General features: G+C 39.7%; 1 protein-coding gene across 3 annotated transcripts in view; it reads right to left on the reverse strand.

Moving 5' to 3' along the window:
- Positions 1-1,093: 1,093 nt before the first annotated feature.
- Positions 1,094-19,182, reverse strand: part of CHRM2 (cholinergic receptor muscarinic 2) — an 86,410-nt gene continuing 68,321 nt past the window's right edge. Inside the window, exons 2-4 of one of the 3 annotated variants that reach the window (XM_032107232.1) lie at positions 9,723-9,804; positions 4,582-6,014; positions 1,094-1,378 (exon numbers count right to left, since the gene is read on the reverse strand). In XM_032107232.1, the coding sequence (XP_031963123.1) occupies positions 1,357-1,378; positions 4,582-5,975 (1,416 nt within the window). In that variant the 5' untranslated portion in view covers positions 5,976-6,014; positions 9,723-9,804 and the 3' untranslated portion in view covers positions 1,094-1,356. Of the gene's footprint in view, positions 6,015-9,722; positions 9,805-19,182 lie in introns of all 3 variants that reach the window. The other 2 variants (XM_032107231.1, XM_032107233.1) reach the window with 2 other exon arrangements.

Here is a 19,182-nt window from a genome sequence, read left to right on the forward strand (position 1 = left end):
GGGCACAGAAGTGGCAAGGAGAGGTACTGTCAACAGAAGTGAAAAATTCAAAATGTGCCACCTCAGCACCACAGGAGAAACTGGGAGCCATATCTTGAGGCAACACTCATCCACAGGAATGTCTCATTCATAGGAATGAAGAACAGAGACCAAAATTGGTCAAAACTGGGCAAGTGGACAGTGAGTTTGCTAGCAAGTCCCACAGACAGATGGACACATTCAAATCCATAAAGAGATAAAACCAAAAAATTCTGTGCCCTCCTGCTCCTAACCTTGGATGGGAGGCCAGGAGCTGCTGGGCCACTTCAAGGTTTCTCAGTGGTGTGTGGGCTGCTCTCACCACAGTCACACTTCATAAAAGCACCTCTTCTAGTCAGTATGTTGTCCTCCACCAGAAGGGCATAAAACAGAGGGCTGATAGATTTAGCACTTGCTTTTGTCCCCTTCATGCTTTGTGAATGCCAAACAACTGATCTCTGGGGTCCACTTGAGCACTCCCTATCCTGTCAGCATTTGTACAGCAAAAAAAGAATGAAAGAAGGGAAGAAAAAGCAATCTGACCTCTACAGATGTGTTTGTTGCCTTTGGACTGTCTTTCATCAGGCAGCATTCATATACTTTCCTATATTTTAATAGATCCTATGATTTCTAATAAATCAAATGAAAATCTCAAACAGAAAGAAGGCTGACAAGTTTTTCTTAGACTTTGTTCTCGCTGGAAAACAGATTTTCAATATTGCTTCAGATTTCTCTTTCTTTCTTCTTTTCTTTCTTTTCTTTTTTTCTTCTTTCTTCTTTTCATTTCGTTTCGTTTCATTTCTTTTCGTTTCTTTTCTTTTTTCTTCTTCCTCTCTTCCTTCCTTCCTCTTTTACCACAACACCTTTAATACTCAGAGAAGTTGCCCACTGGATTGTTGCATCTTCAAGTTGCTGTTTTCTTCCTGAAGAGTGAAGGTAGGGCTGTCCTGTGACAACACAAATCACTCCCCGTGGGCTGCCTCCTTCTGGAAGTAATGAAAGAGGAAAAAAAACGAGGGAACAAGAAGTTCTAGCTGCAGTTTTTTGTTGTTAGCTATCCTTTTTTTGTTTTTTATTTCTTTCTTTTTTCTTTTTTGTTCTCATGAGTCACCTGCACAGTATGCTTGATTTCTATGTGAAGCAAAAGTGGTCAGTGCAGCACGTGGTGTGGATGTGCCGCTGGGATCCTCTGGCCAAGCCCAAGGTGAAGATGAGGCAGCTCCAGCAGCAGGGCCACTTGGGGCCGCAGGGCCACGGGGTGCAGGTGACAGCCAGGGAAGCCGAAGTTACCCAGGGAGAGTTGCTCTTCAAGACTGACATCTAGATCCCGCAGAACTATCACTCAGAAGGGAAGTGAAACCTGGTGAACGTGGTTTGGGACACAAAGGAAAGACATGAAAGCTCAAAGGATATTCAAGAACAAATTGTTTCGTGGTTCTGAACCATTATGACATTTTTGTCTTACTGAGCCAGCTGAAGACCCAAGAGGTTCCCAGGATCTCAGGGCACGCTCTATCTGTACCTCCTCTCTGCTTTCAGGAGAGGCTAGATAGTGTAATAAGTGTTGGCTCTGCAGCTGCCAGCACCTGGTAATGCACACAAGGCAGACAAGATTCCATGCAATATCTTGATTAGTAGTTGGTTATTTTTCATGTATATAAACTATATTGGGTTGTGTGTTTGCTTGCCTGTGGACACATGCATTATGTCATCTATTTTTACACTGTTTAGTTGTCTGCAAATGTAGAGGTATCATGGAACTGTTGCAGGGTGGAAACACAAAGGACTGTGTGTCCTGCAAGCCTTTTAAATATACTAAAACACAAATTAAAGCACCTTGTCTTTTGGGCTCAAAAGTGAGGGTGGTGCCAGGGAAAAGCACTAGAAAGCTTTGAACTGATATTTTTCCTTTGCTTGTTTGTTACATGAATGCTGGGCCCCAAAATACTTTTTTTTCTGTGGTATTTTGAGTGTTATCACATGATGAAGTATAATTGTAATCTATCTGTCACACTTCCTAACCTGTAGGGGTGTCATTAACTGTTAGATTAATTCATTATGAACAAGTGACAGCTTCAAATGTGAGAATAAAGGATTTGCCCCCTGCCAGAAAACCAGAGTTAAAAGATTAAGCATGGCTGTACAAACCATTATTTCCCAATTTGAGTACCTGTACTGTTGATATCCACAGCACTTGCTGAATGAAAGAAGCAGGCGTGTTTCTTTTATGAAACTTTTCTAAAGAAGTCAGATTTAGAAATTGATCACATTTGATTTTATTTTATCTTGGGATTTTATCTGGGTTTTTTAATACTGTGAGAGAATGAACAGCCTAGGAATGTGTAAGTCCTTCCTTTGACCTGTCAAGATAAACCTAGTGAACGAAGTTTTAAAAGGCAAGTAGTGCTCAGTTTTGCAAGCTTTGTCATTGAGTTATTCTTCCTTACAAGCAGGAAGATGAAAACAGTGATAGTAGATATGACTCGAGGCAAGTGGGGGTTTCAAAATTAAATCCTTGGCTGTATGGAGACACTTATATTAGGATGAAATCACTAGGGGTATAAATTCAATGGCTTCATATTAAGACACATTAATCCTGAGTTTAACGTGGCCTTAATTTACTGCAGTTTAATCCTCCTGCTTTTTGCTTTCTGCTGGGAACTTGTACTATGAAACATGAAAATTGTTGTGATACCAAAGTGCTTTGACACTGTGTTCCAATAAGCTTGTCAAATGTAAAACTTAATTCTGCAAGATTAATTTCTCTGCAATTTCAGAGGCTGCTATTTTGAGGTACATTTTGGAATACTCTAATGTGGTAGCATGAAATAACAGAATGAATTGGTGTTCTGTTTGGTGGGTGGCTTTCATTCCAGAAAAGAGACTCTCGGACACTGTCTATGCTCTTTTTGGGTAACAAAATATATAAACGTACCTTTGATAGGGCCTGGAAGTTAGAGCTACTAAGAAAGAGGTAAATAAAATATGCACAACTCACAGACAACCTCTGTTGTCAGTAATCTGATACCCTTTGACCTGTCCACACAATGCTTAGTTTTGCTATAGTAAATATCAAATATTGGAATACTAAATTCTTTATCAGGCAGAAATAATCTAAATTTTGCCTAGTGTGGAGTAGCAGAAAATATTTGATCTTAACTCTTGCCAGACTCCCATCCAGACTATTTCAGTATCTGATTTCCTATAATCACGGTTTTCCTCTCTGCCTTTTTATTAGTGTTATCCCTTGACTTACAGTCAAAATATGGCTCCCAGGCAGTACACAAGGCAATGTGACCACTATCTTTTCCAGAAAGCAAACATCTTGTCCAGGATTCACCCAGAAAGGACCCAAGTTTCACACTAAGGGCTTAGCAGAGCTTGATCAAGGTGGATATGTTGGTCTATCTTACTCTTTTCCTCAATAAATTAATCATAGAATCATCTTTTGACAGGCCAAGAGCATGGTCATCTAATATTAACTATTCATTCTGTGAAGCCTCAACATACCTCTTTGTCTGTACATCCAACTTTAAATGGATGTAACCATTCATCTTCCTAGCAATAATCTTGTTTCTATTCTTCAGCTGAGACCCTTTGTTTGGCCACCATGGTGGCTGTCTGGATGAGACCTTTGAATTTAAACTTCTTTTGATGTTCAGTCTTGCCTGGGACAAATAAGGTACAGAAAGGAAGAAAAGGCTGATGGAGGTAAAAGACAAATCCACAGGTCGATGTTATGTGACGAACAAAGTGAACAAAATAATCTCAAAAGCTTTGGTTTACATGGAGGCTGAAAAAGTCTTGACATGTAGCAATCTGGACGAGACCACATCTTTTCACTTTGATCTTGACGTGATGAAGTAGTCACAGAACAAAAGCCCCTGGGAAGGGGCAAGCGGCAGACTTCAAACAATATACAATGATTACATGTTGAGAGCATAAGTACACTTTCAGAACTGAGGCAGTTTTGGAAATGGTGGTGTCATAAACAACATAAAAAACTGTCATCATGATTTACCTAACATTAAGCTTCTTACATGACAGTGGCAAAACAGCTTTAGACAACTTGGAGCTTTAGAAAATTTCTGCCATGATTGATTTGGATTATACAATGATCTTCCAAACTCCTGTGCCTCTTCCACACAGTTATTAAAATTTGGGGGTTTTAGCCCTAGGTGAAGATGTATTAAACACATACAGGAAAAAAACAAGAAAAAGAGAATGAAAGAACAAGAATTTTACACAGAATGACTAAAAATCAGAGACTTTAAAGCCCTTCTGCAGAATATTCTCAGAAAGTAAGGAACTGTGCCTCCAGTCCACATCCTTGAATAATTTCTCAAACATCCCCATGTCCCAAAGATTTATTTTCATTTATAAAAAAAATGTTTTTAAGTGTAGTCCTCAGGGGTTCAGCTGATGCCCCTTATCAGTATTTCCACTAACATCCTGGATTGCACATTCCATAGAAGAGCATAAAGTGCTATAGCATTGGGTTTTTATAAATTTAATGTGGAACTTCTTCACCCTTTCCATAATTATTTTCATCATTATTTTTACCTTGTAGCTCCTATATTCTTGTAATGACACATAAGAAGGTGCTTAAAGGTCTTCTTGAAAGTGGCATTGCACAGCGCGTAGCAAGCGGGGTTGATGGTGCTGTTGATGTAACAGAGCCAGTAACCTATGGTCCATACGGTGCTAGGGATGCAGGATGTGCAGAAGCTGTTGATGAGCACCATCACATTGTATGGGGTCCAGGTGATGATGAAGGCCAGGAGGATGGCCAAAATAGTCCTTGTCACTTTTTTCTCCCTAGAAGGGGGTGGTTTCTTTTTGGCTGGCTGCTTTGTCATCTTGACGATTTTCCGGGCGACGCTGTTCTGCTTCTCTTCCCCGTTCGTGCCTACAATCTCCACGGTAGTGTTGGTAGGGGCACAGCAGTCCCCCTTTTGGGACTTGGTGACTATCCTGATGCACGTCAGCTTGGAGTTCTCTGCTTTGAGATGGTCTTGGGAGGCAGAAGCCTGTCTGGCATCTTTGGTAGCTTCGTCCTCTTTCAAGTTGGAAGCAACCACACTGACGGAGGTGGAGTCGTTGGAGCTCTCCTTCTCCCCTTGAACACAGTCTTCAGTCACAGTCTCTTCGCTGGTTTTTCCATTCTGAATTTTGCTGTGCTCCAACCCATCTCCACTGGTTGGGATATTGTTATTGTTTGGTTTCACTATTTTACCTTGGACAAGGCTGGGGGAAACTGTTTCTTGGTTTTGGGTGGCTTCCTTTTTTCCTTTCTTTATCCGACTCTTACTGGCTCGAGAGATTTGCCAGTAAAGGACAGTCATGATGATAACAGGCAAATAGAAGGCTGCAATGGCAGTGCCAAATGTGACAGCAGGGTTGGAAAAAAACTGGATGTAGCAATCCCCATCCGGGACAGTCCTTCCTCCCACAATAAATTGCCAGAAGAGAATTGCAGGGGCCCACAGGATGAAGGACAGCACCCAGGCAGCTGCGATCATCATGCCTGCCATCTTCGTGGTCCGCTTCACAGGATATGTCAGAGGTTTGGTGACACAAAAGTATCTGTCAAAGCTGATAATGAGCAGGTTCATTACAGAGGCGTTGCTGACCACATAGTCAAGAGCCAGCCAGAGGTCACACACCACAGGCCCTAAGGGCCAGTAGCCTATCACAGTGTAGAGGGTGTACAGGTTCATGGAAAAGATGCCGATGATCAAGTCAGCACAGGCCAGGCTGAACAGGAAATAATTGTTGACAGTCTGGAGGTGCCTGTTGACTTTGATTGACACCATAACCAGGATGTTCCCAATTATGGTGACTAGACTGAGAGACCCTGCCACCAGGACGATGAACACCACCTCAACAGTTTTATAAGGGCTCTCCAAAGCCATCACATTTTCAGTGGAAGAGTTTATGTACGTTGAGTTATTCATTTCGCTTCTGATAACAAGGTACCCAGTTACAACTTAAGCCTGCAGAGGAGAGAAAAGAAAACAGATACCATCAGGAAGTTAGTTTCTTTGCCTTTAAGGAATGGATCCCAAAAAAGCCCGACATGACAGGAGTTGAAAGGTAGATGTATTCAGGAAAAACCAGTCAGCTTTGGCTAAAGGAAACACCTTACAGTGTACAGTTTAAGAGTAACAGAACAACAGGCTAGGTCTAAGCATGTGAGAAAGGCACACATTTGGATCCAACACTACATTTTTAAGTTCTCAGATACAATTTTCTCTTTGTTACTTTTTGAAAACTAATGTTGACTTGAATATTTTGGAACTGAACCTGCATATTGTTTTCTTTCTTGCTAACAGAACAGTTCACTTTGCGCATTTCAAACCCTGTTCCAAATAAAAAGTCTGGACCTGAGGGTGCAACACCCTTATAACCCAAAGTGAAGCTGTGATTTACTGAGAGGCAGATGACATGAAGGAGATTTCTGTTTCCATCTTTCTTTCCTGTTCCACCCGGGAATGTTTCTGTGAGGTTTATGGAATGGGTTTTTATCATATTTCCTCCCAATTTTCTTACCCTGCAGTTCCTTTTATAGTCAACACATACAAAGATTTTGGCACTGCATCAAACTAATTAGTCTGTCAATAAGCAAAAGAGGGTGATTCTGTTGAAGTTAACAGAGTTAGTAAACTCACATCAGTTGAGCGTTTGGCTATCTAGTTAGATGCATACATAATTTATTTCTATTTTTTTCAATTTCAATGTTTCAACAAGTAAGATTAAAGTTATTTTTTACTTAGTTTTGAGTATTTGTATCTGGATAAGGCAGTGTTGTTTGGGTAGAGTTTTTTAAAACACAATGAGATTATCTTTTGATGCTTGCTTGATACTTTTCTCATGATTTTTCAAATCACAATATTTTTAACTGGTATCACATTAAACTACAACAAAAGGTCTGAAATGGATAGCAGGGTAATGCTAAATAAAGAAACAGATAAAAATAGTTCTGTTTACACATAGCAATTCTTTTTGTGCCCTGTATACCCTACTGGTGGTGCTCAATAAATAGCAATTAAATTGCTAGCAATACACATTTGAGAGAAGACTGAGAAAACAGTGCATGCTTTTGCCTTCAGGATATGTTCTATCATTTTGTGCATCCCCTGGAAGTCAATAGAATGCACTGGAATTGTACAGCCCATCTCTGACTGCTCATTATTTATGAGCTGTGCTCAAGGGATTATTGAAGCATGAAGGCCAGATGTGACAGGGAAGTTAGGTTTTTTCTAATTACAATATTCTCCTTTTTTTCCCCCCACACATAAGGCCTCACTTCCTTAAGAAAGAGTTTCTAAATGTGGTGGTGCAATCAAAGGAAGACAAAAAATTCATCTATGTATAGCCCCTCCAAACACCAGGGATTAAGGAATTCTCTGGTCTCTCTGACTAACCTGCTGCTGTACAGGCATAGGCAGTCCACGTCACTTAAGAGGAGCAATGCATTTTTACTGTCATTTCAGAACTGTGCTTTGCTTTTCTTTTTTTTTTCAGATGTGAAAGAAAGAAAGAAGATGATGCAAAATGTCAACACAGCAGCAAAACCCCTTCTGACCTCTCGGAAAAATAAGAGAGTATGTCCCCATGGAAAAGTCAAAATGCTAAACCAGGGTAAAAGGTTTTCTGTCTGAGGCAACTTTGTAATCTTGCAATTTACACTTAAAGAAATACAACTGGCAGAGGGTGGGGCTCTTTGAAAGCCTTTGCTTTCAAAACCAGCTAAAATTTGTTTGCCAATTCCATGTTGAAGTGAATACATGAATAAGTAGAGGAACATCAGGCTAGACAGGCATTATTTTCCTTCTATCTGTTTAGAGGTACATCCCTAAAATTCTTGGGATCAGGTTCGAGACAACAAAAAAAGGAGGAGGAATGCTTTAGCAAAGTGTGTTCTTTGTACAGTAAGAATAGGCTGAGTGCAATGGAGCAGAATTTCTACTCTGTGCAAACACATCCACAGGACACCTTTAATATATAGGACTGTCATTTCAGCATTTCCTTGCGTATTTTTCTCCCAAAGCTTCACAGCTGAGCAGCTGGTTATCCAGTTAGATGTGTTAAGACATCAATTTTTTGGACAAGCTAAGAATTACTCCCAAGCAGAGTTGTTTATGAACATTCTTAACAGAATGCATTTTTAATGAAAAGACAAAATCACACATAGAGATGTATTGATTTAAAAAAAAAAAAATTCAACTGAAGAGGGTTTGTGATCCAGGGCTCTGCAGCTACCTCTGGTGACAGAAAGTGAGTGGGGGAGCAAAAATGGAAATGACTGAGAATGGATCAGAGCTGAAAAAAATAGTGCTTTATGATAAGAAAACAAATGTTTCTCTGAAATAAATTTTTGAAAAACTGTTTAGAAGTTCTGCTTCATTCCACCAAAGAACAAAATTAATTTTAAAAACTTGAAACTTGTTGTGAAACCAAATTGCCATCTCCCAGCTAACTTTATTCCTGAGTTTTTTCAGGTAAAATTTTTACACACTTTCACTGGAAATATTAGTAATTCAATTCCCCTGATTTTATGGGAATCTATGGGATGCAAGGAGATGGATGAAAGCTAAAAGCTAATTTTACTTGCTAGGAATAGGATTTCCCTGTGTTGATGCAAATGGAAGCAAAGCAAACTAGTCCCTTTCCCAGTGATCTGTGCACAAAACTTTCCAGCCTTTAAAAAGGTTGGTAATTGTGGACTGCAAATTCCATAGATAGTGACAGCTTTCTGAGGTACAGGGAAACATCTGCTGTCACCAGCTCCAGTGGAAACTTCCTTTGCCTGCATCACTGTGATTGTAAAGTGAAGCATGTTTTGCTGCGTATGTTGATGAGAGGGTGTAGGGCTGGACAGAAACATCTGATTTCCACTGACATATATTGTCACTGCTGAGAGTACAAATATTACATGAGCAGAGGCAGGGCTGTGCACGCTTCCTAACCCAAGAGCCCCTGCAATCTTCTGGGCTCCTTCCTGTTGGCTCCAGTAGAGCTGGAATCAGGTGCACAGAGAGGGTTCTGTTTCTTGTCGTGGCCACTTGCTGCCTCAGTACAGGACTGCCTGCGGACTGCTTTTGTTTTTGTCTTGCCACAGAGCCCATCTCTCCTGCTGGAGAGGCAGTTGTTATGGGAGCAGATGTTATTCATCAGGCAGACCTAGGGGCAGAGGCATTTTAAGGTAATATGACCTCCGGTGTGAGAAATACCAGATCTTACTCTTGAGCAAACAGAGCTCTCCTCTGCAAGCCCATGGGTGTTTGTGTGAGTTACACAATATGGCACTGACTCCCATGGGCTACCATAATTTATCCTCCTATACTAAGTGCATTCTTGCTAAACAGAGGATACCCAGAAAAGGCAAGGAATGTCTCTTGTGACCTGAAAAGCAACCAAGTTAATATTCTGAAATATATTTCAAAATATATATGACTTCGTGGAGTGGAAACACCATAATCACTGCACGGAAAATGTCCAAAGCCAAGAAATCCACATATAAATTAATTCATTGTTTATATTTGATATGTACGTGGGAAACATTCCCAGTGCAGTAGTTCCTCCCTCTAAAGAACTCATAGTGCTGAAAATCATTCCCTTCTTTTGACTGGACAACAGTTTAGGGCAGAACTGGAGCATACTTAAGCACTACATCCTGCTGAGTTGTGCTTTCCACTTACCCCAACAGGAACACATCCATTTGATGCAGGCGAATCTTGTAGCAAACACTGTAATTTTAAGTTTAAAATATATCTCCAACATCTGTCACAAAACAGACTGTAGAAATGTTTGGTATATTGAAAAAAAAGGCTGAAACATCACGCCTGTCAGAGTGTGTTAGACAAACCCTTCTTCTGTATTGTGCATATTGACAAGTTAAATTTGGTAAGGATTTAATGTCTTCTTTGAATTCTCTGAAACCATATAAAGGTCAAGACGTGAAAGAGGCAACAAATGATCTGCACCTGAAAGTTATATTTGTGATTTAAACAGGATTACCCAAGACTCTATGTGCATTGCTATTCTGAATGCATTTCAACATGCAACTCTCAAGCAGAAGTTACTTTAACTTTCTTTTTCTGATCTAGTTCCTATTCAGCCCAAACCTATGTAAAATGGATTTGATGTTTGCTGTAGCAATAATAGAATTTTTTTTCCTGAACCGATTTTTATCCTGAATTGAATTGATTTTGATTCTACATTTCTTCCTCACACCATTTTAAACTCACAGTATGAAAAGAAAAAGAGAGAAACAAAATCCCTACATCTGTGACAAATATCCTAGGTCTGTTAGCCAGAATTTATTGCAGACTTTAAGAGAGCTATAGATGTAGTCTGGACTTTTGGTAAAAAAACATTTCAGAAAATACCCCAACACCTGAAGAATAAAATCTTCATCACATGGGTTATCTTCTGCAATCCTTTTGAAACTAGAAACATCTTTGCTAAGTGTTATGGTCTTGGTGTGATCCATTTGTTTTAATTTTCATGCACTTTTGTTTATCTCAATCAACACATGTCCTACAAAAAAGATATCCTGTGGTCCTGCCTGGATCTACTTTTCTCCATCTCATTGTGAAGAATACCTAAGGGCAAAATTAAAAATTTCTGCATGTATCTTGAAACAACAAGTAGATCAGAGTCAAAGAGCATTAAAAAAACCAAACCAACAGTGTGCCACAAACAACAATTGAACAAGGCAGAAATGAAAACATTCCCCCAAAAGCAGCAGGGGACTGTACATGAGAAGGTGTCAATGCTGGCACCAAAAGTGCTGCCTCAGGGCAAGTTAGGGTCTGAGGATTTGTAAAGCTGCTAACTACATCTTGCACACTGCTGCTCTTATAGTCTAAAGCTATATAGGAGCAAATGTAGAAAAACTATTTGGAAGTAAATATAGTGCAATGAGCCCAACTTGTTTGTATTAAATATCACACAAAGAAAAGTATAGTCAGTATAGTAAAAAAAACTCAAACAAAGAATAACCTCTCTGGTGTCAGGAAATTAAAAAGAAAAAAAAAAGGGTAGTTTTTCCTCAAAGATATGGATAACCAAGTATTTCTAATATATGGGTACTGTTATTACAATTACTACTGTTATGTTGATAGTCACCCGTTGGTACTGAGGCACGTGAAATATTACCTTTCTGTAAGTATAGGTTTGGCTGCAGATATGTTTTTGTTTTCCAGGACCTGAGTAATCAAGAGAGAATTTACATTCTGTCTTTGGGCAGCTGATACCATTACAAGCTAAACTCTGCATCCTACTGCATTGGGCAAACCTGAAAAATATGCTTAATCGGCATGGTTTTATCTAAGTGGTTTTGATTCACAAAAAGGGATTTTTACCTCCTGGACTAGAGAAGATACTTTGACTCACATGCCTCCTTATTCTTGCTAGGATCATATGTGAAAAATCTTGGTCCAGAAGGGAAATAGCCAAGTCTCTTGGTGAAGTTATGGAAGGTTTTCCTCGCTGTTCTTGTGGAACCATGAGATATATCCCTATGATAAAAGTGACTGAATACAATGATCCATATCATTCCTTCTGAGTCCCACCTGCAATGCTGTGCACCTCAGCTTGTCAGAGGTGCTTACACAGTAGAGGGAATTTTCAGGATAGCAGTTGTAAAGCAGAGGGTTTCAGCACTACATTTCAGTCAAAGTCAGTAGTTAAGGATGCTCTTGCTGTTGAAAGCTAGAACCAAAGAGCATTTTTTCTGGTGTTTTTTTTTTTTTTTTTTTTTTTTTTTTTCCAGGTAAGCTGTGAAATATGTCTACTTGCTAAAATCAAAATAAATTTATAATCCAGAAATCAGAGAAAAAAGTAAAATTTAGTCTTTGGAGTACGAAAGGCAAACTGGAGCTCTTATTGAAGCATCCCACAGCTTTCTCTAGAGGGTTGAGTTAAATGGATAGGATCTCCATCTAGAGGCACAGATAAGCAGCTGCCACATAAAACAGTAATTTCCAGCAGTAGGATAGTTTCAAAATATGTTAAAAACTTAGATAATTACTTACGTCTTAGGCAGAGGAGCCCCACATTTTATTGCAATTTACTTTTTATTATAATTAATGAGCAGAGACATAATTTGATGAAAACCTGAAACCATTACAGTTAAATATTCCTGGGGCAAGCAGTCTGGGTGAAGAGGTATATGGCCCTGGGATTAGCTCAGTCTGTCAGAGCCTGGTACTAATAGCACCATGGTTCTGGGTTCAATCCCTGGATAGGCCATTCATTTAAGAGCTGGACTTGCTGATCCTTGTGGATCCTTCCAAATCAGAATATTCTGTGATCTAGTTACACTGGGGCACCCACTGCACAGAAGCACATGCTTAGGCCTGAGCTTATTCACTGCAACCATCATTTAGTCATCTATTTGGGCATGACCCAACTCCTTCGAGAGGCCATAAATGGGTCAGAAGAGTGGATGATGTCATTAAAAGGTAAAATCTAGGGACTAGCTCACGGCACATACACATTTCATCAGGGCACCTATACTGGTTTATACTTGCAGAGGTTATAGGAGAACTAGAAAAGGGACTTACCCTGACAGGAGCACTGACAGATGTCAGTAAGTCACTCTTTTCCTCCTTGTGCTGCACCGCTGTTGCTGGAAGTTGACTGAAGCTCCATACACCCATCACCCAGCAAGTTTTATCTGACTATAACTGTCTTCTTCAAACACTTTAGATAAAATAATCATGCCAGAACTCAGACTAAAGCTATACCTATCCTCAGCCATGAGAAAGGTTGCCTCAGCAGAAGAGTTATTTAAGTTTCTGTTCAGATTGAATTGAGGATCATTAGGTTATATTCTCTGAAGGAACAGTGTGGTGTGAGTCAAGTTGTTCCTCTGCAGCCCAGCACAAATTGGAGGCACAGTACTTCATTATCCTCAGATCAGCTATCACACCTGTGCTGTTAAATACAGAAACCTTATGAGACCTACTCGAAGTCCCTGAGTGACAAGTAGTGAAGCTGCTGAAAGAGGAGAGGGATCAGAAGGCTGACTGAAACCAACTTAGAATTTATTCTTACCCAAAGCTAATGTATAAGAGGAACGCACCTCTTTTAAGAAACATACAAGCAGACCTATAAAAAATCCCCCCAGACCAAACCAACAACCAACCAACCCCCCCCAGACAAAACAAAATAATAAAAATCAAAACCCAAATCCCAGTCTTTCTAGTCTTTCCTGGCTTAATTTTTTTTTTTTTTCTGGAAGAGCTTGTAGGAATATTGGTCATGAAAAAACCCCAGAGAACTGCAATACAGCACAGGGAGGGTCCCTTAAGGAACCATGGATTAACCCCCTCAACTTGCCAGTGAGCCCAGAAAAGATGCTGTGATATTTCAGTGAATGCCTGCAAATCCCTCCAAGTCATAGAAGTCCTTTTGGGATCATGGATAAACCCATGGAGACTCTGACTCTGTTCCTCAGACAGAGTCAGAGTAGGGCTTCTGACAGGAATATTAACATATGAGAGACAAAGAGACTCTTCCTGAAGCTAAAGAAAATCTCTCCTTTTCCCTAGGTTGTAAACAGTGTTAGTATGTGGCTTTTGCATGGGATTTTCTTATTCACTCACTAAGATCTATCAGATGATCCTTGAATCTGCTTTGGAAAGTACCTCATTTCTTTACTCAGCAAATGATTTTAAAATTCTTTTAAACACCATCATGGTCAGTCTTACATGAAATTCTCATGAGCTTGAAAATCTAGTCTGTTCTGCTTCCGTGTCCATAAATTCTGGGGATTTTTACACATCTTCCATCTCACTTAACAGCTTACCTGAGATGTAGATTAGAAGCACAGAGAAGAATGCTGACTCAGATATAACAGGGAATGGCTCAAATTCTTTGCAAGTATTTAAGCATATATTGAACAGAAGTTCAAACTTGTTTCTGAGAGAGCAGCTAAATCTTTTTTATGTCTGTATTACTGAAGATTGCATTTGAAGCAGTGATAATGAAATACTGAAGGAACTTAATTTGGTTCTTACCTTACCAGAAAGCAGTGATACCTAAATTTCCAACCAGAATCTATATTTCCAAGCTCATTCTGCAGTCTGAGAAAAGTTTGTGAAAGAAGGAAAGAGGGTGGCAACACCTAACAAAATATTTATAAAAACATTTAAAAATCTCAAAGGAAGTGTTTTCTGCAGCTAATTATAAACTTGTGGGTCACAGCTATGAATGTTTGCTGTGGGTCTGCATGATCATCTCCCCTTTTGTGAGCAGAGAACCTCAAAGTTTGCATAGTCCTTGCCAATGAAAGGAGATATTTATTCAGCAGCTTTTCATGGCTACTGCATTAGTATAGGTTCCATAAGTCTCTGACTATGCTGTTTCACTGCATGACTGCTACCAACTTTAATTACATAGACTCTAGCTACAGACTAATTGTATTTTGACTCCATTACGGGTTTAACAAATCTGTGTTTGAATCTGGCTCTGATACATGGGTCCAGATATTGGTCCTAACATGCTGCAGCTACTCTTAGCAAGGTAAAATACCTTAGCTTTGCATTAATTCACCATGCCTCTAAGAGAAGCCCCTACCCTCTGTCAAAAAATAATGTAATGTTTAACAAGCTTAACTTAATAACAGGAGACTGAGGGACTTTTCTCTGACCATGTACCTTCTGCAAAAATTATGTTCATCATCAGTGGGCCAGGAAGACTAAAACGCATAAGCAAATACTCTCAAGCTCTCTGCTTATTTTGGTTTTTTAAAGAGACATTGTAAAGCCTGTTCACATCAGATTTTGACCTCTCTTGAATATTTGCCAAAATAAAATAATGGGAACATTTGAAATGTAGGGTTTCAGAAGGGCTAAATTGGATTACTTGAAGCCAAAACCATTAAAAACCTGAGGGGCATTAACTAGCACAGGGTAGAGAAAAGCAAGGCCATTACTGTGTGCACAGATCTGCAAACTTCACAAACTCATCTTGGTACTTTATCAGTGAAGTCTGTGTGATACAAAATTTCCATAGAGTGATGGTGATGAATATATTTGATGTCCCTTGCACATTCCATTCTACGTCAAAGATGAGTTTTTAATTAAAAGAGAGAAAGACGTTGATTTTGAAATTTAGAAGCTGTGCCATTGTATTTTTACCACATGGGAACTGCCACATTGTGGCAGAAGCACCATGTCAACTTCAGCACAACTGTTGCTAGAATGACTTGACTTGCTGATGAAGTCAGTTCCTCTCCCATTTCTGGTGTTGAGGATCTCAAACTCTTTTTATTAAAGTCCTGAAATTCCACAATTATGCTGTAAATTGCTCTCTGCCTTTCTTTCGCAGGCTTATCTGTTACTGTCTGCAAGTTTCCTGTTTCTGCTTCTACATCTCAGGCCACCTTTCCACAGCAAACATGTCTAAGGACAAAAAGACTACTAACTAATATATTTTGTTTTCTGAGGTTTCACTTTACCTTATTCTTCTGCAGTGGTCCACTTCCCTGAACCTAAGTCCATCTTTACATAACAACTCTTTAAATTGGGACTTTGTGGTAAAGCAAACTTATGGGAAGTAAAATTAAATCTAGATAGGAATAGTATCTAGCAGCGTGCCTAGGGAACAATCTCCTCCATCAATCTGCTGTGTCCCTGAAGTGTCATGTTGGGGATTAAATCCCTCCCACTGTGCCTTGCAACAGCAGCAGAACCACTCAGCAGTGATTGCTGCACTGCAACGTGCCTCCACACAGAGCAAACCTGTTTGAAGAGCACAAGAACATACCTAGAGAAAGACATAAAAACGTGTGGGGCAAGAGAAAATAATAAATGGGGTGAATGTGAGAGGGAGGAAATCGGGACAAGACTGAGGTGTGAATAAAAAAGAAAATAAGTTAATTAGAGGAAAGCAAGAAAGGGTGACTGCAAGAGAAGCAGTTCTGCAATGCATTCACATGGGCTCTTCACACTGTCACCCTTTAATGCCTATTTTTAGTAGAAATACCTCACTGACCCTAGTTTCAGTACCTGTCTGTATTATCCTATGACAGTCCACACAGAGATAGGGTAACATTTCTTCAAGCCTTGCACTTTGAACAGTATCGTGGAAACACTGAAGTGACTTGAAGTTTGGAATCTCACCTCAGTTGTCATTCAAACATTTAAGTTCTTAAAGCCACTGCTATTCACTGAGACTTGAGCTCTATAACCTCTTTAAAGAAGAGGATAGAAATTATTTTTTAAAAAAATTATCATCTTCTTTCATAATCAGAAATTCCAATGTATTTATTACTTGCATAGAGATTATTTTTTCTCCAGTAAATTTCTTTTTGGTTTTTTGTGTGCTATTATCTATGTTGTGATCATGAACTTATTTCCTCCTTTTCCTATCATTGTTTTCTTGCTCAGTTCTGCATCAAAGCCATGACCTCGAGTCTGGGATCATTAACAATCATTTCCACAAAGGGTCTGCCTCTAAATGATATGGGATTCTGATAATCAACTGGGATTCAGATTTTTATCTCCAGGTAAAGATGGCAGTTATCAAAGGGTTTCTATAATTCTGCCTGTCATCCCTGGGGATGAGTAAAGCATTCAAAATACTCAGTTGAAAGAAAATGACACAAAGTAAACAGAAAAGGGAAACTGTGACTGAATTTGGGGGACCCCTGGAGTGGGGTACATCCCTTCTGTGTCAGCTGAACTGGCAGAGGAACAGCTCAGTGCTGTGGACCAGCCACAGCTCTCCATGAGGTCACATCTTGGGAATTTCAGTTGTCTTGCTGTCTCTTTTCCCCCTGCTCTTGGTTGTATTAACAAGGGGTGCCTCAGCATCTCTTCTCCTTAACAGTGACAATTTTCTCTCAGATATTTGCAGCAGCTTTGCATTAGGACCTGATCTGTAGCCTGTAAGTCTGAGACAGACCTACACCACTCTTCTCATTGATCCATTTCCCTTTTCATTTTTCCTTGCTGCCTAATGCAACACCTGCTCCCCTTCAGCCTCTCTGGTCCTTCTTACCCTCTTCATCAGCTCTCTGCTGTTCACATCCATCTTCTGGCTATCATTTTTCCTGAGGCTACCACTGTGTTGCTTTTCTCATCTCCTGGTCTAACAGGTATTGGTTTTGCTGGCAGTGCTCAGCTCCCATTTCTCTGAGCACTTTAAACTGCAGAAAGACAAAAGAGGCTCCTGCAGTCTCAAATAAACCTCCTAAGGGGTGTAGCAGGAAGCAATGCTGTGATAGCACATTATGGTGCTGCCCTCCCACTAAAAGCCAATGTTGGGTGAACTTGACCTCTGTCTCTACCAGACAACTTGCAGAAATAATCCTAACCTTCAACAGCTTTGCTCTGAAGTTTGTAAGAAATGGGTACATCGTTACTGACTGTTCCAAAATCATGAGACACAATTTTGCTCCCTCTTTGAGAATTATCCATGGGGCAGAGTATCTTTGCAATATGCTTTATGTAGGAGAAGTAATGAAAATTGTTTTGGATGAGAAATGCAGAAGAGTTGTGACTGGAGAATGAGGAGACATAACCATGGCTGGAGTATTCTGCCAATCTGTGTGTTAGACTGTGAAGTGAATCAGACCCCTCTGAGCAGGATTTTTTTTAGGAAACATCAAGAGTGATCTATGGTGAGGGTAGTTTGAAGGGATGACCTTACAACAGCATTCTAACAATGAGAAAGTATCCAGTAGTTACAGAGCAACAGCAGGACTAAGGGGAACAGAGATGGTAACATTACCTAATTTATGTATATAAAATGACCAATAATATTACACACAGAACGTGTGCGTATGCTCAATTATTTCCTCATAAAGTGGTCACATCAACACAGTCACTGCCCAGGGTGGAAGTGAGATAACCCAGGTGGGAAGGTGGAAGGAATATGGGAGGTGATTTTGCCCTGCTGAGGTTTGTGGCTCTCTGCAGCTCTCCGAGGCTGAGGCTGAACAAAGCCTCAGTAACACCACCCTGATTTGCAGATGCCATGTACCCCAGTTGCACACGCCTTGTGATACTCTCTGAGAAATCTGTGGCTCAAAGGCTCATTTCACAGCTCCTTGCTCTCAGTCACTCATGCAATAAACCTGTGACTTCAAAGGGACAGCTGAAAGGAAATGTTTTCAGAGAAAAAAGGAAAAAAAAAAGATTGTCTGCTTGTCCCTTTTTTTCTGTTCATGATATAACAGGCTTAGGATGTTTTGGTATAACTGCTTCTCAGTGGGTTATTTTTCCCTTCTTACTTTACAAAAGCCACAAAAAAACCCCTGGCAGTGAGGAAGAAAACAGCTGTGTGATCCCAATCCAGATGCTTTCATCTTAGAGTGGGCTTGTCAAAGACTAGGCTCCTTGGGTCAAGCTGGACCCAAGATAGGGACTCTTCTCACTCAGTTTTTTATTTTAGGGCTTTCAGCAGTAGCACATGCTAAAGCACTACTGCTCCCTGCTGCAGACCCAGCCACAGAGTAAACAGAAAAATCTCTGAGGGTTGGTGGTGTCCTTTCAGGCTGTAGGCAAATCACTAACATGACATTTTCTTGTCTCTTAATGTAAATGAGGTTCATTTCTAAATTCAACACTTTTTGAGGCTTTTAACATGTTATCTATACCATCAATGTCCTAGATATGTATAAAGTCCTGAATGCCTTTCACAAACTTTCTAAAGCATTTTTTGGTTTGGGTTTGGTTTTTGTTTTTTTTTTTAGTACATATAAAGCTATATAAAAGTATGATTAGATTTCTTTTTAAATTTTTAATTAGTTTGTATCTATTTGTTGATCTGCTCTTGATCTGTTGTGATACGCAATGCAATCCCATTGAATGTTCGAAGCATTGAACAACACCAAATAATTAAAATGCAGACACTCTTATTTGTAGAAAGACATAGCAGAGGTATTTACAGTCAGGTTAATGAATAACCTCTTAATCTTTCTAATGTTATGATTGGAAAATGCCCTTTAAATTTAATTATCTGCTTCTGTACATTTACTACTTTGCAAGTGAGCATTTAAAATGTCATTTTTCTTTACTGAGATCTTTCATAATTTTGTATACACTCATAATGATACTGGTCATCCTAAACAAATGCTATCCAACCCACCATGCCACTGACCTGGGCATTTATTTTCTTCTTAATTGTGTAAGGTCTGTAGAT

This window comes from Corvus moneduloides, chromosome 4 (genome assembly GCF_009650955.1).
Source record: "Corvus moneduloides isolate bCorMon1 chromosome 4, bCorMon1.pri, whole genome shotgun sequence".
NCBI lineage: Eukaryota > Metazoa > Chordata > Aves > Passeriformes > Corvidae > Corvus > Corvus moneduloides.